At 35.0% G+C, this 23334-nt stretch overlaps 4 protein-coding genes across 6 annotated transcripts; 3 read left to right on the forward strand and 1 right to left on the reverse strand.

Moving 5' to 3' along the window:
• Positions 1 to 344: 344 nt before the first annotated feature.
• LOC114748020 (protein PELOTA 1-like) lies at positions 345 to 5716 on the reverse strand. Of its 2 annotated transcripts, none has more exons than XM_028936377.1 (15): positions 5594 to 5714; positions 5311 to 5393; positions 4966 to 5044; positions 4816 to 4890; positions 4670 to 4726; positions 4447 to 4492; positions 3942 to 4017; positions 3384 to 3459; positions 3229 to 3261; positions 3066 to 3134; positions 2779 to 2885; positions 2102 to 2174; positions 1914 to 1952; positions 1187 to 1281; positions 345 to 519 (listed from the first exon to the last, which is right to left on the reverse strand). In XM_028936377.1, exons 1-15 carry the CDS (start codon positions 5642 to 5644, stop codon positions 360 to 362), a joined length of 1119 nt encoding a protein of 372 aa, XP_028792210.1. In that variant the 5' UTR covers positions 5645 to 5714; the 3' UTR covers positions 345 to 359. The 2 variants fall into 2 exon arrangements, 1 of the variants encoding a protein (XP_028792210.1); XR_003740430.1 differs by having other exon boundaries at positions 437 to 519; positions 1909 to 1952; positions 5594 to 5716.
• Positions 5717 to 6289: 573 nt separating this feature from the next.
• LOC114748023 (uncharacterized) lies at positions 6290 to 7413 on the forward strand. The gene is made up of 3 exons (XM_028936382.1): positions 6290 to 6937; positions 7008 to 7099; positions 7186 to 7413. The coding sequence occupies exons 1-3, from the start codon at positions 6508 to 6510 to the stop codon at positions 7411 to 7413; spliced, it is 750 nt and encodes a 249-aa protein (XP_028792215.1). The 5' UTR covers positions 6290 to 6507.
• A 958-nt stretch (positions 7414 to 8371) lies between these two features.
• LOC114748022 (probable UDP-arabinopyranose mutase 5) lies at positions 8372 to 11923 on the forward strand. 2 transcript variants are annotated; one of them, XM_028936380.1, is made up of 3 exons: positions 8372 to 8658; positions 10315 to 10444; positions 10537 to 10686. In XM_028936380.1, exons 1-3 carry the CDS (start codon positions 8545 to 8547, stop codon positions 10554 to 10556), a joined length of 264 nt encoding a protein of 87 aa, XP_028792213.1. In that variant the 5' UTR covers positions 8372 to 8544; the 3' UTR covers positions 10557 to 10686. The 2 variants fall into 2 exon arrangements, with proteins under 2 accessions (XP_028792213.1, XP_028792214.1); XM_028936381.1 differs by having other exon boundaries at positions 8378 to 8658; positions 10675 to 11923.
• A 5242-nt stretch (positions 11924 to 17165) lies between these two features.
• On the forward strand, positions 17166 to 17778 carry LOC114748024 (uncharacterized protein At4g13230-like). The gene is made up of 3 exons (XM_028936383.1): positions 17166 to 17267; positions 17364 to 17468; positions 17569 to 17778. The coding sequence occupies exons 1-3, from the start codon at positions 17166 to 17168 to the stop codon at positions 17776 to 17778; spliced, it is 417 nt and encodes a 138-aa protein (XP_028792216.1).
• Positions 17779 to 23334: the final 5556 nt, after the last annotated feature.

Below are 23334 nucleotides of genomic sequence, written 5' to 3' on the forward strand. Positions count from 1 at the left end.
TTTTAAAAAGAATGATAATTTCAATCTTTCCACCAAAGCTTCTCTAATTTCAATCTTTTACCAAAACTGAAGAAGAAAAAGCTCACGGTCCTAGTACCTTTGTTTGAATATAGGTCCCTTTATGTGATGACGCTCAAAGGCAGTTATAGAAGTAACACTCTTATGATATTTATCCATTTAGTTATAGCAGATTTATTTTCTTAATAGGTCACACTTGAGCAATGCACAACAAAAACAACAACCACCCAAAAAAAAAACAAAGCAAGGAATCTAAATCCATGTTTGTTTACCTTGGTGGTTCAGTAATGAATATCAGATCCTCAACACCAAAGAAAAAAGGGAGGAAAAAAGATTCAAAATTAAAAAAAAAAAAAGGAAGGAAGGAAAATAAGAATAAGATAATAACACTCACGCTCTCCAGAGACATGCATGGACGAGAATACATGGACAGATCCTCCTGAATCCTTAACTGAGTTGACCAGCTTAACATACTGTTGCCTCCTCATTATATCTGAATTCCTATCATCCAAGGAATGGAGATTGATTAGAACTCAATTATACGCCACAACTTATATTTGGATGGCATTTCAAGCAATCAGACATGATGTTAATTATAAAGTCTTCAGCTATCAGGAAACATCTACCTTATCAGGAAAAAAACGGGGGCAAAAACAGGTGCAGGCATGAAATTCAGAAACAAACTTGAAAAACCAAAGAAAACGTAAGAAATCTGAAAATGTTGTGTGACAAGTTTCTAAAGCCATTGCTGTGACAGTTAATTATCTAAATCAGTAATTAACGATAAATTTGCAAGAAGATAATTCAGAAGACTGCAATAAAGCACACTTTACATACTACTGAACCAAACTGAAACAGCAGCCACTCCAACACTTTCCCTAGGAAAAGCATTAGTACATCCCCGTACTTGACATTCAGTTAGAAGAAAAGGTCGAAATGTGTGCTTTAAATTCCTGAGATAAAGATGTCCCCAGGCTTCCTTCTCCTTTCTAGTTAAAGGGATGTAAGTTAGACGCTTTAATTGAAACCATTTTCGAGCAGGATGGAGAGAGATGAGTTATATGACTGAATTTAACAAAATTGCAGGATACATCAAATGGACATGAATAAGATAGCACAAACAAGCTCCCCGTTTTTCTACTCAATTCCAGAGGACTTAGATACAAACCTGAAAAGATCATCCGTAATGAGAAGTGTTTGCACAGCTAGACGTTCAATGGCAACCTCAACATGCTTTAATCCATAACAAGCACGGGATGGATCCTGCCCAACCCCAAAAAAATCTTCAATTAGTATTTCCTAGGCGCCTGAAATCGCAAAATCCAAAATGCAAAGAATACATAATTGCTTGGAGAGCCATTCCCCATGTATATGGTATTAAGCGTCAAATCCAAAAGGAAGGATCCTGGCCAACCCCTTGCATATTCATCACTTCTCACCTCAGTATAGTTACAAAATACTTGAATAATTTTCAAAGGAAGAAAAATTTAACTTGTAACAGTTTCGTAGCTAGAAAAGACACTGTGTAATTAGAGGAACACACAACTAACACCAACTGAAGAAGAACACAACGGAAAAGTACGCTACAATGTAAATATACTTCTGTCCAGAAGCTTCAAGGAAGCATTTATCTGATAATCACTACAGAAGTCATCACACAATTGATCAAGGGATAGTTATTCTTCATCCATGCATATGATGATTATTAAGCCAAAAAAAAAAAAAAAACTATAAAAGCACAGAAATGTCCTATTGATAAAACGTTTTCCACTCTATCAATACTTAATGATGTACTAATCTTCAACCCATTGACCACCAGTTTTGAAACAGGGGAATTAACATTTCAACCACACATAGACAAGGCAAATAAAAGCATCTCAAAAATAGAACCTGACATTTGAAAGCATGTTGTAGAAATCCTTCAAAATTCGAACCTGGAAAAAGTACAAAAAAAAAAAAAAAGAAGTGAAACTTGTTCCCAGGTTCAAGGGAAGATAATTCACAGATTAGCACACTGCTAAGAAGGCTAGAGGAGACAAAGTAAGAAAATGCAATATCATTAATAATTTAGTTTCTATGATACCTCTAGAGCTGCTTTTGTATCTTTTATCATATTCATGACATTTGGAGCATCCAAAACCTCTCTCAGGCTATGCCTAAAAAGGATCAGGTCTAATGTTAGTCAAAGATATCAGCTGAATTACAGAGAACTTACAAGCAATTAAACAAAAAAGTAAACCCTCAAAATGATGTTCAATACTATTTTTCTTTTCCTCATGCAAAATGACAGACATGTATGTAATCGACAATCAGAACCAGATTATCATAGTGCCTTGACAACGTAGCGTATGTTGATTTATGTCATGGTTCACCATAAAGTCACGTTGTCATAGCTCCTCAACTCCAACAGTCTGTCATAGCTACCTTATTCATCCCTCCTAGGCATTCATTTAATAAAATAGAAACTGCCTTCCTCTAGCTACCACATCATCAGCCATTAAGTTATGTGAGAAAATACAAAGAATTAGTATCTTATGATAGCTTCAAGAATATGAAATTTGATTTATGCTTACGTATGATCAAGTGTTGAGAAGGACATATTATCAGCATAAAAATTAAGAGTTGTTAAGGAACCTCTACTATAAGCTGCATCTGTATGGCCATGATCATTTTCATATTTTTTACTTTATAGAGGTTACTTCCCAACATCTTGTACTCGGAATAATGAAAAGATGATGCAATTTAAAAAACCAATCATACTTGTATCCAGAGCTTGCATGCACAAGAATGATACGTGACTTGTTCTCAATAATAGGTCGCAACTGTTTTCTTTCTGCTTCTAATAACAAGTGACGATGAAACTGATCCTGAAACAGAGACATATAACATAGGCATAATATAGAACCAATATCCAGTCTTAGCTGTTATTTACTGCGAAGTCATTTAAGATTGAGATTGCAATCATTAGTTAAAATAAAAAATTAAAAAAATCGATGCTATGGCTAAAGAAGGAAGCTAAAAGCCTAAAATCAAGAATGATTATAGACCTTTGTGAATCCAGGACTTGCAATTACAGCACAGCGAACCACACTGAAATCAACATGTTTCAAGAAAGCCTGAAACCAATTATAGTAACCAATAAACTTGAGAAGGCACAACTAAATTTTACAAACAAAAAATATTGCACTCAAGTCCTCAGATAGAACTTACATGCAAAACTTTATCAAAGAACTTATTCAAAGCCTGCAGATGGCAGGAAGATGCTTTAGAATCATAACATGATATTGTGATTATTGAATTTATTCACTGATATGACTTGCAGTAACGCAAACAGATTATCAAGGAAAGACAGTGAGAGAACATACTGACTCATAACCAGCAATAGCAGGTCCATGCTTACGAGGAATTGAAGTTTCAATCCGTGATCGACTAACAGTCATACTGTCAAGTCAGTCATACTAAGATGAGTAATTTAATAAAATGGCAAAATTAGATGTAAGAAATGGTTCACAGTTTCAACAAAAGCAATTAATTCCCAATGCTTCCAGTTCCACAGAACCCAAACAGACACCTACAAGCCTCACACAGCATCCATCAACATTTTTATAAATCTTAAATACCTTCTTTCAAAGAAAGACACAAAGTATCCAGAGAACCCTCAAAAACTACTGTTACTTGAAAGAAAATAACTTGAATTAATTTGTTGGAAAATGTTCTCAAGTCTGTAACTGGCAAATCCTCTCCTCATCAAATTATAGACCACGCAGTCCAAAATTGCAGTTGAGACAGAGTCAAAGACTGGCCTTTATTATCAACTTGTTCATGTCTCGCATAAACTTATATTTGATTCATTGGACTACAACAAAGGGGGAAGATATAGGGATTGGATAAATTAATCCTATTCAGTTGAAAGTTACTAGTACCTTCTACCAACAAGGAGGATATGCGCTAGCCCTTCTTGCATCAAAACCACAGCTAGATCAGCACTTGCACCAGGATCTGCAAAATTGGAATGAAATTTTTATTCACCGTATTGATTACTGATGTACATGAAAACTTATTGCTCCAAACTGACAAAATTAGCTGTATGACATAACCTGCCTTTTGACTTTAAATGGATTTGAATTTGAACATATAGGGAGCTCTATTGAACTTTTTTCCACCATTTGCCTTTATTTGCCCACTTAAATGGGTGCAAGCACAAACGTAAGATACCACAAAAGAATGTAATTCTGCATTTTACTTTTACACCATATGTCTTGTTTAATTTCAGGACAGAATCTGAACTTTGCATTAATACTGAAATATATTCAAAATTACAAGTATCGTATACATAAATTACACAAGCTCCAAAGAATAATTTTAAATGTATATTCCCAAATATGAGAAGGTAGTAAAAACAGAAAAAAAAAAAAATTGATAACATACCAGAGGCCTGTTGCAGCATATCCAGAGCCAAAGAATCCCAAACATCCTACGAATGACAAAGTGAAACTTTAAGCATTTCCGCTACCCATTCCCTCAATGTTTGAAGTAGAACACCTTAATGATATGGCCAAACAAGCCAGACATCTAAACATGCAAGACACAACTAGCATGAAATAAACCAGATGTAACCTTATATTCTTGAGAGAAATAAAATGAACCACACCTTCCTGAGCACAAAGGGCCGTTGCAGCTCAAGTTCTAAAGTATGGAATGCCCCTATCTGTAGATATAAAGATGAAAGGTTATATTTATCACTGATGGCTGAGCCTGCGTTTCTACATGCAGTTCATAAATTTGGGACGGCATTACCTTAACATGTTCGTTCTCCATAATGTTCTTTCCACGTACACGCAAGATTGACCCTTCTTTGTCATAATCTGCCAACTGAAAACAAAGAAAAACGTCAGACACAAGGAACTTCAATGTATCTTGAACAGAACTCAATTACGTGTCTTTTACCTCCTCAACTTTAATTTCCAATTTCAGCTTCAAACGTTCTGCTTCTCGTCCACCAGAAGCCATTTCTCTAAGAACCTTCCTATCACAGTCACGAAAGATTATGAAATTGAGCATACAACACCGACTACCATGTTTCAAACTATAGATTTCAATTTCAGTGTTATAACTATCCAATAACTAGTTGTAATCAGTCGTAAAACCAATTCAAAGATGGCAAGTGGAAGCTCAACTAGCTGAAAATGATCCACGATATTCAAATTCGATTACCATTACAACAGGAGTTCCTTCCAAGTTACAACATCGTTCTTTTAAGGGATACAGATAAAATAAAGGAGAAAGAAGTACCTCACAGTAACAGCCATGACAGAGTCGCCGGGAGCGATCAGGTTATACGCAAACCATAGATCATCCGAATCAATCGGTACCATCTACAGATGAAATTCAAAATCAGATAAGAACCCTAATGAATAAAACGGCAAGTTATACTTCGCACAAGCTTATACCCGAGACAGAGGAGAATGAATCATGGGGGAAGAGGTAAGAAACTACAGAGAAAGAAGAGGAAGTCTAACTCGCGTTGAGTCAAAAAGGAAATCTGAAAGAAGTTTGGTTTGGTGAGGAATTACACCTTAACGCTGCCGGGTCCGTCGGCCACGACATCTTTCCGAACGATCCTCATGCTGATATGAACCACAGTTGTCCGATAGAAACTCTCACAATAGAAGGCATGGAATGAATGGCAATGTCCTGAGCTAGCCAATTACGACCTAGCTCTTGTCCTGAGCTATGGGTTGGGTACTTGGGTTTATCTGAGTTTTTTTTTTTTTTTGAGCAGCAGGGTTGGGTTTATCTGAGTTTAATTCCCGAGTGAAGGTATGGACATCCACTGGCGCATTAGCCCATTGTCCCCCCACAGTATCCCACTCCCATCTGCAAGCCCGCCCCTAATGAAAAAAGGTGGTCCAGCCCATATGGCTCCACTTTATGGGCTATGATTTTTGTTTTAAAATCTAAAATTGTGACTGTTTGACGATATTAACATTTGCAGTTAGGAATTGAAGCTATTTAAAAATTGTGCATGGATATTTGAGTAAATTGTGACTGTTTTGTTTAACATTTACAGTTAGCAATTAAAGCTATTTAAAAATTGTGCATTAATGCAATGCTGCATGCAGAAAAGGCCACGTGGAGTTCAGTCTGGCATAAACAGAAGGTGTCACCGTTTCGTTTCAAACGCGTGTCACATGACCCAGAGATGCCCGGATCCCTCCCTCCCCTCCCACGGTACCCCCATACGATGCCGAGGATCTGATCCAGATGGTTCTCGAGCTTCGCGGCGGGGTACTTGGGTCTGAGACGAGGCAGAGAAGCGAGCATGGATGATCTTATTTGTTGTGCGAAACAGGTAAATGTACCTTGCTCCTCGCAACTAGTCAGTCATTAATTATTGAAACCAGGGTAAAATTCGATCGAGAGGTGTCAGGATTATGGGTGGTTGGAAAATGGATAGTAAGTACGATTAGGAGTGGATAAGTGTATAGGATGGAAGAAGCAGAGGAAAAGGGGCGGCGTTGGGTGTTGAGCAAAGGAGTGAGAATGGGGAAGCAGATCCTGCTGGCTGGGTTACTGGCATCTTCTGCCCCGGTGGTTGTTCCGCCTCTCGTGGTTGCTTCGGTAATTGGGATCTCCGTTTCCATCCCTTTTGGCCTCTTTTTGGCAAGCCATGCCTGCACGCGCAAGCTGATGAGTAAATTGCTCCCGATGCCTGCTACACCTTCTTATCTCGCTCGAGGCCAGAAAGAGTGTGTTGGTATTGAAATGGGAGAGAAAGAAGATGGAGGAGAAGAGGAGGCATCCCCTGCAATTGGAGATGGAAAAAAGGAAAGCGAGCATATTAAACAAATCGATGACAGTGATGTCATGGACTCACACAAGCCAGTTCCAAGTGCAGTGACTGCTGATGAAACTCAAGGTAATTTCCCTGCACTGTGTTTAATCAGTGCGCTAGCAATTACATCCATCTGAGATTAATTATTGTGCAGAATCTTCCAATCCGGCGGTGACTGCTGTTGCGGATGTCCGATCTGAATATTCCTCGGCTACTCACATTATGAGTCCTCCTAGTATTAATAAGGTGAGGTGGTTTTTCTTTTTTTAGGTTTGGAAAAATACCGATGATGGAAATTTCACAGCGAGGGAATGAGGACGTTGAAACTGCAGGTCACGGCGAATGAGGAGAGGCTGTGGAGAGAGATCAATGCCATCCGAGTGATAGTGGGATACGAAGGGACACCTCAAGCGTCGTGCATGGAAGAATTAAAGAGGCTGTACGTTCTCGCCGGAGTTGAGCCACCCTCTCTGCTCAGCACTTCCTGCAATTCCCTTGAAATACGTGGCCACCTTCGTTTTCTCATGTCCGTCCTTGGAGTCAAATCCAAGGGTCCCTGAATCTGCCTTTTCGTCTTGTTCCCTGTTTGGAAATATTTGAGAAATAACAATTGAGCGTGATATGGATGTTGGGTTTTATTCTATCCGCTGTTCTTCTTCATTTTTTTTTTTGTTGTGTTCAGTTTCTTTTAAGTGTCTCCTTTCTGTGTTTTTGCGTATGTGTTTTTAATGGGTGACTTTGCCACCTCAATAGCGATTTATGAAACCTTTTTGCCAGCGATTGAAACAATGTTTTCATTCAACTTAGTTTGAGAATTAGTTTTTTCAATTTAGTTGTAAATATGAAATCTAAATCCATTTTATTCTTAGTCTTTATAACAACGGCATGTAGTAAAGTTAATACATATTATTAGTAAAAGTATTTTAAGAAAAATAATACATATTTATTATAAATAAGTAATTTAATAAATTTATTTAGTCTATTTAAATTAGTTAATTAGTCTTATATTAAAGATCAGATGTACTATAATGTAGGAACCATTACTATAAAATATAAGCAATATGCAAAATGCTCTAATAAACAAAGTAAATGCTTTAATACAAATTGATTTTTTTTTTTTTTGCCAGAACAAAATAGATAGAGGAGAAGGTTAAACGATGGGCAATTGACATTCACAGACCCCATGAGAGCACTAAATTCCTTGGAGATTTAGAAAGAAACCAAAATTTTTAATTTTGTTAATTATTCATGTCTGATCTTTTCGCCTCGTTTTAATGTCTTTAATAATAAATTTTATTTAATATGGAAAATATGTAGACAAGGATGTAAAGTTAGGGAAAATCACAATTGAAGACTTTAAAATTTAAAAAACAAAGTAGAGACCCGTGAGAATTTCACGACAACTTTTAGGATGTTTTTGTGATTTCTCCTCAAAGTTGGCAAAGACGAACAACGCCCTCAAATGTCATTTGCCATTTATGGCAACAAAAAAAAAAGGTCATTTTCCCTTGGAGGCCCAAGTACTCAGGGGCAGGCCCTGGCCGGAGTGGGAGAATACGTGTACAGAAGCAATTGTGAGGACGAAGCAAAAAGGGCGTGGAGGCAGCAATCTGCGAGTCGAGTTCGGAATTCAGGCGTCTTAATTCCTGCGGTGATAGTGTCGTATATTTATGATAATGATTTTCGATTGAATGAAAACCCCCCCTTCCCTCCTTTCTCTCACCCTTGACTCAGCACTCCTTAATCTATCCGACATACCCGATCTTACCCCTATCCCTGACCACATCCTCCTCGACCTCTTCCTGGTATCTTCCTTTCTCTTCTGTTGCTATTTTCTTTATCTCTGTCTGTCAATTTTTTCTTGGCGGTAGTCACTTTGGCATCGTTCTCTTCTGCCATATAATTTTCGACCGATTTTTTTCCCACTAGCCTGCCATTGATTGTAAAGCGTCCAATCAACGAATTTTAAGGCATACGTGTTTTCTGGCTAGATTAACCGGTATTGTTCTATTTTTGTTTTCTTTCCATCATTTTGGATGTGAGTCCAATCGATGGATCGCTAACCTATCTTCCTTGCTCTAACTTAGATATTATTGGTTTGAATGACTTAAAGGTTAATGGATCTTTTCTGTTCTTGCATCATCAAAACCTTGTTATGATTTTCCATCATCTAGTGGGGGGAAACCCTTTTATGATAATTAGAAGGTGGTGCGAATTGAAGGATGGTTCGATTTTAAGATTTCTTTTATTTTGTGACATGGTGTTCTGCCAAGCTTTTTATTCAGTTGATAGTTTATCGGGGGAATCGAATCATAACTACATGCTTCATGTTGCCGAATATATTTGCATTCTGTCTTACTTCTCGTGAATATCAGTAGCTTCTGTCATCATTTTCCTGATCTCAAAGGACTTCAGCCATAAAAAAATCTCCCATATATTTCATAAAATCTCGTTGAAAAGGTATAACTTGTTTTTAAAATATTCAAATATTTTCGTTTGCGGGATGAAACTCGTGATGATTGTGCAATTTATTAACAACATGCTGAGCATATCTTATAGCGAATTTGCATGACAACAATTGAGGTTGTTGGTGTTGTTTTCTTAAGCTGCTTCTTGGGTCTTGATCTTCAACCAGCCAACCAGGAGGAAGTTGAGTATCTTATATAACAAACAAACCGTTGCCATGATAATATGGCTGTAACCATGATTACGTCTTTTACAGCTTAATTCTAGACTCATGTTTGGCCAGGTTGTTTATTCTCAGATTAAAAAGAAAAAGAAAAGAAGAAAGTTTTTAACCTCACTCTTTTGCTGATTTCTTCGTAGGTTACCAGAATTATAGAGGTAGGTGTTTTCTTGCTTATCCCAACATTTTTTGAAGATCTAGCTTCGTCAATAATTTCGACAATTCACCCTATGGATGACTTGTGTAGACTGATGGAACTAATTTCAATTTCAAGTTTTTTCCCACCATTGATCTTTAGTACTTGTTATGGCGTTGCTAAGTTGATGGCTCTTTGACTCCAATTATTGATCTGTCTTCATATTTGAAATTGTCAAGATATGGGAATTTAGTAATTATGTTGGAGAGATGGAGATTCCATGTATCGGTTTTTGCTTGCCATCTGTTTTATTAGGCCATCAAATTTTCAATTTTCTTTTCTTGTTCCTATAGCAACGAGGTTAACTTGATAATAGGCATTAAGGACTCTACTATTTAAGTCGGTGATGGTTCATATTATGCACCATCTACTAGAACTACCATCTGTTTCCTCTTATCTTTTTTTCCTAGTTGCATCTGGAGGGTTTCAACCCAATTCACTACTTTTACCTTAACTCACCGGCTCAGTTGGCGTGTTTCATGTGTTTTACTTCCTTCAAATGTATCTGTTCACTCTAACCTTAAGTTTTATTCTGTTGTTGCTGGCATCCTCATTCCTTTATATTATTTTCGTGGGCAGAGAATATTGAAGGCTGGAAAGCTGACTGAGAAAGTTCTGAGACTTTTCGTGGCAACTGGTAAGGAGGAAGTCATCGCATTTATTCAGGCACTCAACGTCCAGCATATTGTGACCCCTGTGCTGCCTACCAGTGAGTTGTTTCAAAATTTCTCAAAAATTGTGAATATTTTCTCCCAATGGAAAAAATTGTTTTCCTGACCTTTGAAGAATCTCGTTTAACAGGATGTTCTGAAAAATTTTGAGGTAGGTTTGTGTAGTTTCAGCACCAGATAGCTAGTTTAACTCAACTTGTCGGCTTTGAGAAGGCAAAAACAAATTTGGTTTATGCAGCAAATTTGTATGACCTAAATATGTCTCAAGCAAATATCAACGAGAGTGAAGTGGACATAGTGATTGGTGCACTGCACTCTGACCTGAGATTTTTTATGAATGAATGGAGGCCATTTTTCTCTCGCTTCCACTTGATAATTGTCAAAGATCCTGATCTCAAGGAGGACCTTCAAATTCCTGAAGGCTTTGAGTTAGATGTCTATTCAAAGTCTGATATTGAGCGAGTTGTGGGTTCCTCCACTGCTGGCCTGTTCTCTGGCTACTCTTGCAGGTATTTTGGTTATCTAGTTTCACGAAGGAAGTATATTGTATGTGTTGATGATGATTGCATTCCAGCAAGGGACAATATGGGAAATGTGGTAGATGCTGTGACCGAGCATCTATTTAACCTCAAGACCCCTGCGACCCCTTTCTTCTTTAATACACTCTATGATCCTTTCCGTAAGGGTGCAGATTTTGTTCGTGGTTATCCATTTAGCTTGCGGAGTGGGGTTGATTGTGTCCTGTCATGTGGCGTGTGGCTCAATCAGGCAGACTTTGATGCACCAACACAAGCACTCAAGCCAGGAGTGAGGAACTTGCGATATGTCGATGCAGTTATGACTGTTCCTGTGAGAACTATGATGCCTGTTAGCGGAATCAACATTGCTTTTAACCGTGAAGTAGTTGGCCCTGCATTAGTACCTGCCTTGAAGTTGACCGAGGAAGGAAAGTTGAGGTGGGAAACAATTGAAGATATATGGTCTGGAATGTGTGTAAAAGTGATATGTGATCATTTAGGTCTGGGTGTGAAAACAGGGCTGCCCTATGTTTATAGAACGCAAAGAGGGAGTGCCATAGAGAGCCTCAAGAAAGAGTGGCAAGGGGTGAAACTGATGGAGGACATCGTTCCTTTCTTTCAGTCATTGAGGTTGCCACAGTCGGCTAGTACACCAGAGGCTTGTGTGGCGGAGATGGCGAAGATAGTGAAGGAGAAACTGGGTCAGGTAGATCCTCTGTTTTTGCGTTCCGCCCAAGCCATGGAAGACTGGGTCAAGCTTTGGAGGTCAGTTGGTTCCTCAACCGGCTGAGGCTTGTGATATTTGTGTGTGTGTGTGTCTATGTAAAACCGATTTATATATGCTTTGTTTCTGGTTTGTAGCCCGCTGAGACTTTTGAGCTGATAAAAATACTGTTTGATTGAAGTAGAACAAGATTGATCGTATTTATTTGTTTGTCGGGCATTTAATGTATTTTTTCCTATATTTGTTAATTGGAGTCTGATATTTTAGTTTTTAAACACCATGGCTTTGGAAGGTTTGTTTGTCAGAGCTTGTTTGGTTTGTGGTTTATTTTCATGAAAATGGAATAGAAAAATGAGAGTAAGAGATTAAGCGGGCGCGGAGTGGTTAGATATGAAATAAACATATTCACCGTTCTATGAAAAGGGAATCAATCAATCTTCTTACCGGGGAAAAAAAAAGAGAGTCAATCTTGGTGGTGATGGAGATGCCGGAGTGTGGGAGAGGCGCAGGCGCGAGTAGGGTGTTCAATTTGTCCCATCTCAGTCCCGATGAGTTCGGGATGGGATGAGATAGTAACCGAGATCAAGCAGGACGCTAGATGGGGTCGTTCTATCCCATCTTGGGTTTTTTTAAAAAAAATTATTTATTAATAATTACAATTAGATTATTTAATTTACTTATTAATAATAATAATAATTTTTATAGTGATTTTTAGCTCTTAAAATTGTAGTATTATCTTAACAAAATGTCCTTCCCTAATAAAATAATTCACAAAGCCATTATATAGTGTTTCTTTTACGGTTTTTTTTACAGTATTGGTTTTACACTTTTTTTATACTATATAATTAAACTTTTTACATAATATTTTTTAATAATATTTTATCTTTAGAAGCCTAATAAAAAATAAACATTATAAAAAATTCATATAAAAAATTATATTTTTTTTTTTAAAAAAAGAAGCGGGACGTCCCGGTCCTGTTCCAGTCCTGACAAGACCGGAATGGGACGGGACATGGGACAAAAGTCCTATCCTGTCCCGTGAACACTCCTAGATACGAGTACGAGTACGAGTGTCCTGGCCAAAGCCAGAGGGGAGTCAAGAAGCTTAGTGAAGACACAGAAGAAGCAGGACGTGAACATGGAAGACAAGGGTGATATCAAACAAAGAGATGATGGGGAAATGGAGGTGGTAAAGCCCCAATATCTTATAATGCTAAAGAAGAGTTTAATCTAGATTTTGATGATGGCTCCGGCGCTTTAACTGAGGAATCAGGAGAGATGATGGAGAAGCTACGGAAGATTGATATACTACTTGATTATAGTAGTATTAACTATTTTGTCCAATTATATAATTATTCATTTAAAAATAAAATTAATTTTAAAGAGCAAAGTTAATAAATAATTTTTTTAAAACTACAAAAGACCTAATTAAAAAATAAGTAAAACTATAAGGATCGATAAAAAGAAAAAAAAAAGGACCTAATTAAAAACACGTGAAAATAAAAAAGTATGATAAAAAAATTTATAAGAATTTGATTAAAAATCAGATGAAACTATAAGAATCTGGAGATTAATTATCTTTTTCTCACATCAAACAAACCCTTAATACATGGTCTCTGGGTGAATATTCAAGGCCACCATTTGGCAACACAATTAAATTGGTACCCTCTAGACAAAAATTAAAAGACTGCATTAATTTTGTTTTGATATGCTAGATACACTTCAAAACTTATTCCCGCTCATTTTCTAGTTCTCACTTGTATTACATTTCCGTTTCGCATATAACTGAATCAAACATGTGATGGTTCCTGATTGAATTGACTGATTTGGTGTGATTTTCTAAATAATGAATTGAGGAATAATAATGTGACTTGTGCATATTTAGAGTAAAATATTCTAACCACCACTCTATTTTATCTAAACTATAAAAATCTCTTTTTTATTTTAAAAATTTATATAAATCTCTCTCAAAATTAAAACGCATGCTATACAAACTTTTATTGTATATTTGAGATTTTATTTTCATCCGAGTAATGGTTAAGTTATTAAACATTTATATTTGTCAAAAAATAATTTTGATACAACCGAAAATAATTTTAATACATGTATTTTTAAATTTTTGATATGCAATAAAATTTATTAATTTTGATTATATCATAAAATTTTATAAATTTAATTTTTCACTACATAATGAAACTTATTTATTTAAATGATTAGAAAATATATTCAATAAAATTTTTTTTATCATATAATATAAATTGTCTAAATTTGAAAGGCTATAGAAATCATTTATATTTAAAATTTAAAATTTTAAAATAAAAATTTTGTTATATATTTAGTCTATTATATATTTATTTAAAGAATTAATCAAATTTTCATTCAAGGTTTTTATGTCTACATTAAATAAATTGATTAATTTTTCATTCCAATATGATAAAAACACTGAACAAATAACTATTTGTAAAAATAAAAAATAAAATTAAGGGAAAAGAAAAAATTTTAAAGTTATCAAAACTTTTTAACCAAAATTTAGGTATTTAGCATTATGAATAGTACATTAGTAAATAAAAAGTATCTTAATAAAAATTTTAATTAAAAAAACTTGTTAGAATATTCTTAACGAGATTAACAGTTTGAATTTAAGTGTGTGTTTTCAAAATAGAAGGAAGGTCGGTATAATTAGAACAAAATGTAAGGGAGGTCAAAGTATTTTACTCTTTTTTTATAGTCCTTATTATAAGTTTAAAATAACTGATTCATGGATGATAAATAATTAAGTAAAATTAGTAAAGAGCAATAAATAGATTAGAAATATAGTTTTGTTTGTAAATATCTTCTTATAATAAATGAGAAAAATGATGAAAGAAAATATATGGGAAAATGTGATAAAAGTGTATCGCAAATGAGAGAGAATAAATAATTAAGGGCAAAATTGAAAAAAAGACATTAAATGTTTGGATAAATCCCAGACTGAAGCTTATAAAATGAACTATGTTTCTCTTTAAATTTGAAACTTATAAATAGGACTACAAGGAGTGTGCAAGTATGAATATATATAGAGAGAGAGAGATTTTGATAATAACTTTTACATCAAATTTAAACATTAACAATTTTCATCGCCCACAACGTAGGTTCTGTGCGCGCAAATACGTAATACCGTGTGCCATGATGAGATTGCCATTTGCTACCATTTAAAAGTTTAAATAATAATAGCTGGGAAAGGAGTGGAAAACTGTCAAACTGATCAGTTGGGGTATACATATGCTCCTTCGGAAATGCTAATCATGCGGCAAGCCGTTTAGCTGGGCAAGCTTTGTCTCCATAAGTTGGGTACTACGATGTGTCTCCACCATCTGGGAAAATTGAGTGGAATATTACCTAAAGACACCTCTTATGTAAATCACTGACATGACTTGAATCTTTTTTTTTTTTTGCGGAAAATTTGGTTAAAATCTCCTTTTTTAACAAATTAATTGAGAAATGAGACCTACAATAAATTTAAAGGTGTAGACCCCTCAAATATCAATAAGTGTGATAAGAAAAATACCATGTCATCCTAGCGGATGCTAATTGCATATGACAAATCATCGTTTACATATCATGGATCCTAATTGCATATGGTATATATCTAATTGTATATGAAATCTTATTGCATATTACAAATTCTAATTATATATGATAGATTCTCACTTGTATATGATGGATTCTAATTAGATATTGTGGATGATAGTTGCATATGATATCTTATTACATATCATTAATCCTAATTATATATTATTGATCCAAACTTGTATATCGATGATTCTAATTGTATATCATGGATATCTAGTTACACATGGTATCTCATTGCATAACACAGATCCTAATTGCGTATAATTTATTTGAAGTTGTAGATCAGTGATTCTAATTACATATGTAGATACCTAGTTGGATCAATCATATGCAATTAAGATCTATGATATGCAATAAGATATCATATGCAACTAGGTATCCACAATATATAATTAAAATAATCAATATGCAAGTTTGGATTAATGACATGCAATCAGGATCAGTGATATGCAACAAGACACCAGATGCAACTCCATCATATGCAATTAGAATATATGATATATAAATAAGGATCTGTCATATGCAATTAGCATCTGTCAAGACAATAAGGTCTTTTTCCTACCACACATTTGAGGGGTTCACACCTTTACATTTATTGCAAGTCCCATTCCTTAACTAATTTGTCAAAGAGAGACTTTTTAACTAATTTTCTCTTCTTTTATTTAAAAAAATATTTAAAAGTCTATTTGAAAAATATAAATTTTGTTTGTGTCACTTATACTGCCTCCGATTCTTAATACAAGAACTTGTTTAATATTCAATTTGATTCTAAATATAAGACCCAAATTCACTTTGTCTCTCATATTTATTCATTTTTTTAAAGATAATTTTTGTAGTAGTTATATATATTAAATGTTTCATCAAATGATAATTAATTAGTAAAGATATTTTAGGAAAAACAACATATACTTATTACATATAATTAACTTAATTAATATTTTAATTTATTTAAATGAGTTAATTAGCTCTTATATTAAAGATTGGAAATAATATAGAGTAAGGAGGAACGTTAAATAGAAGTTAACTCGTTAAATTTATCAACAAATTATAATAATTTTTAAGACTGCACTTTTAAATTAAAATCCTATATAATATATTGATTTATTTTTCCAGCAATGATAAAATTGGGGAAAACAAGAATTTACCTCGTTCTTTCAAATTATAGGCTATATCAATTTAATGGTTGGAAATGAAGGAAAAAGAAAAATGATAGGAAGGAAAAATGAGAGGTCGATCTCCCGTCAGTTTTAAATGCAAGAGAGCAAGATATATAAGTACTACATGGAGATGAGACTTTGAAAGTATCAATTGTTATATAAACAGTTGAGAAATACTACCTCGAATACGTAATATAAAAAATAGATAATTAATCTATGAATATGAATAAAAGTAGTTAAGTTAATTTTTTGTAATAAATAGATGTAATAATCATATATATTGGAACTTCTTCTTGATGAGACACCTTAACATGTGTAATCACTGTGAAAGTCACTTGGGAACAAAATGAATAAATATTAGAGACATGATAGATTAGATATTATATTTAGGATTGAATTAAATCTGCAACTAGCTCTCATATTAAATAGTGGAGGCAGTATTATTGATTCAGCAGACTTTTTTTTTTTTTTTCAATGAACGTCTTGTGCGGTAATTAAAAGGTTTTGTAAGAATGACGAAAGAAAATGAAAAATATATACATATTTTTGGATCCTATAACAGTGGATCCCATGGGAGGCGGAGCAACACCCCACCACATGAGCGACCGAATTACTCTGAGTGGAATGTTATATATAGGTACACGGAACGCAGGGGCAGGGCAGAAATCAAACGCATTGATCCATCTCAGGCAATTGAAGTGGTAAGCAGAGGAAAAGAAAGAGAATGGGAAGGCTGAGCAGCTTAGTGATGTCGCTGCCAAAGTTTGGGCATGCGGGAGCAGCCATCGCTAGAACTCGAACCTGGAACCCTAGACTTTTTGGAGCCGCTACTCCCAGGCCTATTAATCAAGTACGCACTACTCATCTCAAGATAAACATGCATACGTACATACAAACATGATCATTGATTAACTGATGCATGGATGTTGTATATTAATTGTTGAAGGTGCCCAACTCAAATGAGACGTTGAGCAGTGATGCGACCGGAACAACAGGTGCGACGGCCGATGAAAACCACGACAGCAAGGCTTATTCCACTGCCCCCCAAAATGTACGTGCCTGTAAATCATTCATATATAATGGATGGATGGTGATAATGTTCATTCATACATAGGCCTAGCTAATAAAATGAATGAATGTGAATACTGCAGATGAAGCAGAAGGCACGAGAGGTGGGGAGTGAGATGTCGGCCAAGGCAGAGAATATGGGGGAGAAAGCGAAGCAGGCAATGCAGGATGCATGGGATTCCACCAAGAACTCTGCTCACAGGGCTGCTGACACTGTACTTGGAAAGGCTCAGGACTCCGCCCACTCCCTCAAGCAAAACGCCGACTCTCTCAAGAGATCCAACAACAACTGATCATCCCCATTATATTTCTTTGTTTCCATTTTCTTTTAATTTTAATAATCATGTCGTGTGTCGCCGCAGCCTCGGGGCAGTCAATAAAACCTTAACCTTCATTCCCCCTACATTGCCCTACACGCACACATTAATTAATATTGATATTCGCGTTCACAAAATATGCCAATTAAGTCGCAACATTGAGAATGAATAAAACAGCAGCTTGCTCCTTCATTCGAGCTTATCATGATTGTACGCTTCCAAACACAAAGGTGCGCTCAAATATTAAAATTAGCAACAGCCGCTTGTTTTCTATCCAACTTATCAACCTATCAAGAGGCCCCTGACACATCTGTATATTATGCACAACGTCATGTATAGGTACGTAATAGCTGGAGTTAATAATAAAAGTAACAGCTTACATTTATATTAACCCACAACTTAACTTTTGATAATTAAATATCGAGTTTGGTTCGTATAAATAATTCAATTGTTATTTATAGAAATTGAGGTTGTTATTAATAGCTGAAGTCAGGTTACTATTTAAATAAAGATAAATTGTTGTTTCTAAAATTAACGTTGTTATTTATAAAATTAACTTCTTATTTACGTATAATTAAATTATTATTCATTAAAACCGACGTTGTTATTTTATTGTCTCAACTCAAATTGTCATTTATGTAAAATTAAGTTATTAATTATATAGAAGTAAGCTGTTGTTTTCATGAACCCAAATTATCATTTATATAAAATTAAGTTGTTATTTACTTCTTCTTTTTTTTGTTGTTGACACATCAGAAGCACACAAGCGAACTAACTAGAGATCGAGGGCCACTAGAGTTTGAGAGCTCTCAGATCGGAGAGCACTGGGCCCATATATTCGCCAAGCTTTGTATTGCAAGGGATTCCGCAAACTGGTTTATCTTGAATGGCTCGGATTTCATTCCACGGGCAAGTATGCTCTTTGCTTCAGCGATGACATTCCAATATTCCATGCTCTCTTTAATCCCATGGCGCAACCTCAGCGCTCTGCAGTGAGATGGTCTTCTTCATGTGACCTGAGAGGGAATCCTTCTAGAATATAATGGCATTGTTGGTCAGAACCCCATCGCTAGCAGCTGTACGTTCCATTTCCCCGTGAATAAGCTCCATCAATGCAGATAACATGCCTTTCCAGATCCTCCTAAGTTCCTCTTGGATCTTCGGGCTGATGATTCTATGGAACATTGATCGATGTCCCTTCTTAATTTCTTATTGGTTGCCTTTCAGCATTCCATTATGGCGTCGTTGGCTCTAATCAAGATCATGCTTACTCCCTTGTCAGCTTTGGCACGTATTAAGTCATTTCTTTTGCTGCCAAATGAGCCAGGGCAACTAGGTTCTTCCAACTAATTTTTTTAGTGTCCATAAAGTAGTTATTTACGCTCAGCTAAATTCTTATCTAAAGAAACCAATATTGTCATTATAAATCCAATTTCTTATTTATATATAACTAAGTTGTTATTTATGAATAACCAAGTTTTTCTCTTTACGATAAATTCCAGCTATCACTCGTATGTATATTACCTTGGATATCCTTAATATAAAAGTTGATTAGAAATTGGATTTGATCCCCATTGTCTCGCGGATTTATATTCCTTTCATCAAAATATCTTTATTGATTTTAAGGTGTTTCTACCAAAAAGTAATTTAGATACACATATTAAAGAGAGTGGTATAAATAGTCAACACACAGTTACTACTAATAACCAATTTAATTAATTTTTTTAATTTTTTCAAATTAGTTATCAATCTCTTATATCAAAGATTAGATCCAGTAACATTTATTACAAATAATTAACTCAATTTCTTTTCTTAATCTTCTCAAATTAGTCAATTAACTCTTATAATTAAGACCAGAGATAGTACTAAACAGCCCCTTGTTGATAAGTGTTTGAGAAGCAAGTCGTCTTCATTTTGCAATAAAGGATTAAGCTCAGCTCTCTCTCTCTCTCTCTCTTAAATCTCATCTATTTTTACGAGCAGATGTCATTGATTAAAAAGAGAAGCCATCCTGCCGAATCCCAAGGACTTATTTGAAATAGTAATTATAGTTTTTAAAAATAATTTTTCAATCCTGATTTTTTTTGCCAACAAATTTTTTTAATCATGATTTACTATATAAAAACTAAGAAACAAAGATTTTTATCTCAACTTATATAAATTATTTCAAATAAGCACTAAAATGAACCCAAAAAAAAGGACGGCCCTGACAGTTGCAAATTGGTTTCAAACCCCTTATCCTTCTAGTCATCAATAGAGCGGTTAAAACAGGTTAAGCCCATCGAACCAACCCGTTTAAGCCCTTTTAAGTGAAGGGTCGAACTTATATTTTAGGATGTTAAAAAGAAAATTAGGTTTAAAAGGAAAGGGCTTGGGAATAAAAAAGCTAGCCTATTAGGGCCAAGAGCTAGCCCTTTTAAACCCGTCTATTTTTTTAATTATCAAGATATTTATACAAGTATGGATTAGTCTTTTATAGATAAGTTTAAATTAAAAAATTACTTAGATGTCTTGAACTGGTAGAAGGGCAATTAAAATCAATTCTCAATTTTTTCAAATATGGTAGTTGATAATCTTAGTATTTCAATCAGTACAGTAGTTAGTGAATCTTCTTTTACTATTGGTTCATATGTCTTAACAAAGTATATAAATTCTCTAATTCTAATAAATGTTTATGCTCTCATTTATACTAGTAAATACTACATAGTTTTACTTTAGATAAAAATGATAAAAACAAAAACTTTAATATTTTTATCACTGGAGAAGAGGGATTTGCATTAGGTTCTCATCAGTTTTGATGAGCACCCAATGCTCATTGGATCTGGACGGTCTAAATTTATTTTTATTTTTATTTTTTTTAAAATAATTATTTTAATAGGTATAGGATAAAAATAAAGATAATTTATTAACTATCATTATTTAAAAATATAATTTTTTCTATTTTAAAATAATTATTTAAAAATATCAAATCTGGACCTTCTAGATTGCTCATCAGGTGATGGGCACTGGGTGCTCATCAGGTGATGGGCACTGGGTGCTCATCACCTGATGAGCACCAAATCACCTGATGAGCACCAAATACGGACCCAAAGAAGAGCCCACCTCTAGTGAAGAACAATGAAATATAGTTGATCTTGATGACGGTGTTGAAGATGAAGATAATAATTTTGTTGATGTTGTTAATCTTTAGTTGCTTAGTTTTTATCTTTATGCTTTCCCTATTTTCTTTGTTCACAGAGACACCATCCTTCTTGAATTCTAAGGTTGTTACTATATCCATAGGTGTTCCAAATGGGCTTGCACGTAGCATACCTGTCTCCTTTAGAAGATCTAAGGTATATTTGCATTGTGAGATAGCAATATCTTTCTTGGATCTAGCTACTTCCATTCCAAGAAAGTATTTTAGGCTCCCCAAATCCTTTACCTCAAATTCTTGTCGTAGAGATTTCTTTATGTTTGATATACCTTCATAATCATCACCTATCACAATTTTATCATCCACATACATAATCAAGACTGTCATTTTCCTATCAGTATGTTTAATAAATAATGTATGATCAGTTTAACATTTTGTAAAACATATTTCACCACATAATCTGTGAACCTTTCAAACGGGCCCTTAGAGATTGCTTTAAGCCATATAATGACTTGTAAAGTCGACATGTGATATTAGGCACATCTGGCTTCCTCACTCCTTCTAGAACATCCATATATACTTCTTCCTTTAGGTCACCATTGAGGAAGGCATTTTTAACATCTAATTGATATAGTGGTCAGTCTAGATTTGGTGCAAAAGAGAGTAGTACCTTGATGGTATTTAGTTTTGCAATCAGTGAGAATGTCTCTTTATAATCTATACCTTGGGTTTGAGTGAATCATCAAGGTACCAGACTAGTTTTATATTTGTTTATGCTCCCATCTTAATTGTATTTTATAGTAAACACCTATTTTGACTAACCATAGACTTTCTATCAAGTAACTTGGTCGGGTTCTAGGTTCTGTTTTTCTCTATTGCTTGAAGTTCATCATTTATACCTTTCTCCCGTCTAGGTTGCACAATGGCTTTTTAGTAGGTGGCTTGCAGTTTTTCACTATCTACACTAGCCACAAAAGCTTTATAAGTAGATGACAAGTTGCTGTAAGAGACAAACCTCTAAATGGTGTATTTTTGCATTTTATGAATATGCTTATGGTTCCCTTATGTCACCATTATTAACATCTTTTGTCATTATATTATCTGTTTCAGCATCAATTGTACTGACTTCAGGTCTGATTTCAGGTTTAGATTGCATCCCAGGGTGCGTTTTAGGTTCCGGTTGATTGTGTGTCACAGGTTCTGGTTTGGGTAAGGCTGGTATGTGAGTTTGAGATAGAGGTTTGTGAGTTTGGGTTCCTAAAAGGTCCAGTTCCCCTAAGGACTCTCCCTGAATTGGACTTTTAGGGTAGCAAAGGGTATCTTCAGTGAAGGTTACATCTATAGAGACAAACAATTTCTTAAGTGTGGGTGAGTAACATTTATAGCCTTTTTGGGTTGAGAAGTAACCAAGGAAAGTGCATTTAAAGGACTGAGGATCAAGTTTACCTCCATGATAGTTGTGAACATAGGCCACGCAACCAAAAACTTTTTGAGGACTAGCAGATAGTAGTTGGGTGTTTGGATAGGTTTAAGATAGGATGTGAATTGGAGACTGGAATTTTAGGGTCTTAGAAGACAGTCTATTTGCAAGGTAAGTGGCTGTGAGAATAGCTTCTCCCCAAAAGATGTGTGGGACATTATGAGTGATCATAAGGGCTCTAATAATCTCAAGTAGTTGTCGATTTTTGCGTTTTGCAATGCCATTCTATTGTGGTGTGTAAGCACAACTAGTTTGGTGTATAATTCCCTGTTCATTTAAGTATTGCATGAATTGAGAACTGAGCTACTCTCTCCCACTATCACTCCGGGAGATTATGATAGATGTGTTGAATTGGGTCTTAACCATTTTGGTGAAATTGTTTGAAGGTAGTAAACAGATTAAATTTTTGCCTCAATAGATACACCCAGGTTATGCGTGTGTAGTCATCTATGAATGTGACGAACCATTTTACTCTACAAGGTGTTAAAACTTTTAAAGGTCCCCAAATATCACGGTGTATTAAAGAGAAGGGATGTGAGGGTTTATATGGTTGAGTCAACAGGAGTTCCTTTTGTGTTTAGCAATATGACAAGTGTCACAATTAATGAGTACATCCTTTTTATTCAGAATATTTGGAAACAACTTCAACATATAATCAAGACTTAGATGTGCTAATCTATAATGCAGTAACATCAAGTCTTTATTAGAAATAGAACTACTTACAGAAAGCACGATCCTCTTGTTGCAATCTAGTTGTCCATCAAGATAATATAACCCTTTACTCTCCAAAGCATTGCCAATCATCCTCCTTGATCTTAGTTCCTGGAAAGTACAATCAGTGGCAGACATGTTAACAGTGCAGATTCTAGTCTTAGTAACCTTTGTCACATATAATACATTAAATTTAAGGACAAGT

Source organism: Neltuma alba, unplaced genomic scaffold, assembly GCF_004799145.2.
Source record: "Neltuma alba isolate B1F8T4 unplaced genomic scaffold, ASM479914v2 tig00005567_pilon, whole genome shotgun sequence".
Lineage (NCBI taxonomy): Eukaryota > Viridiplantae > Streptophyta > Magnoliopsida > Fabales > Fabaceae > Neltuma > Neltuma alba.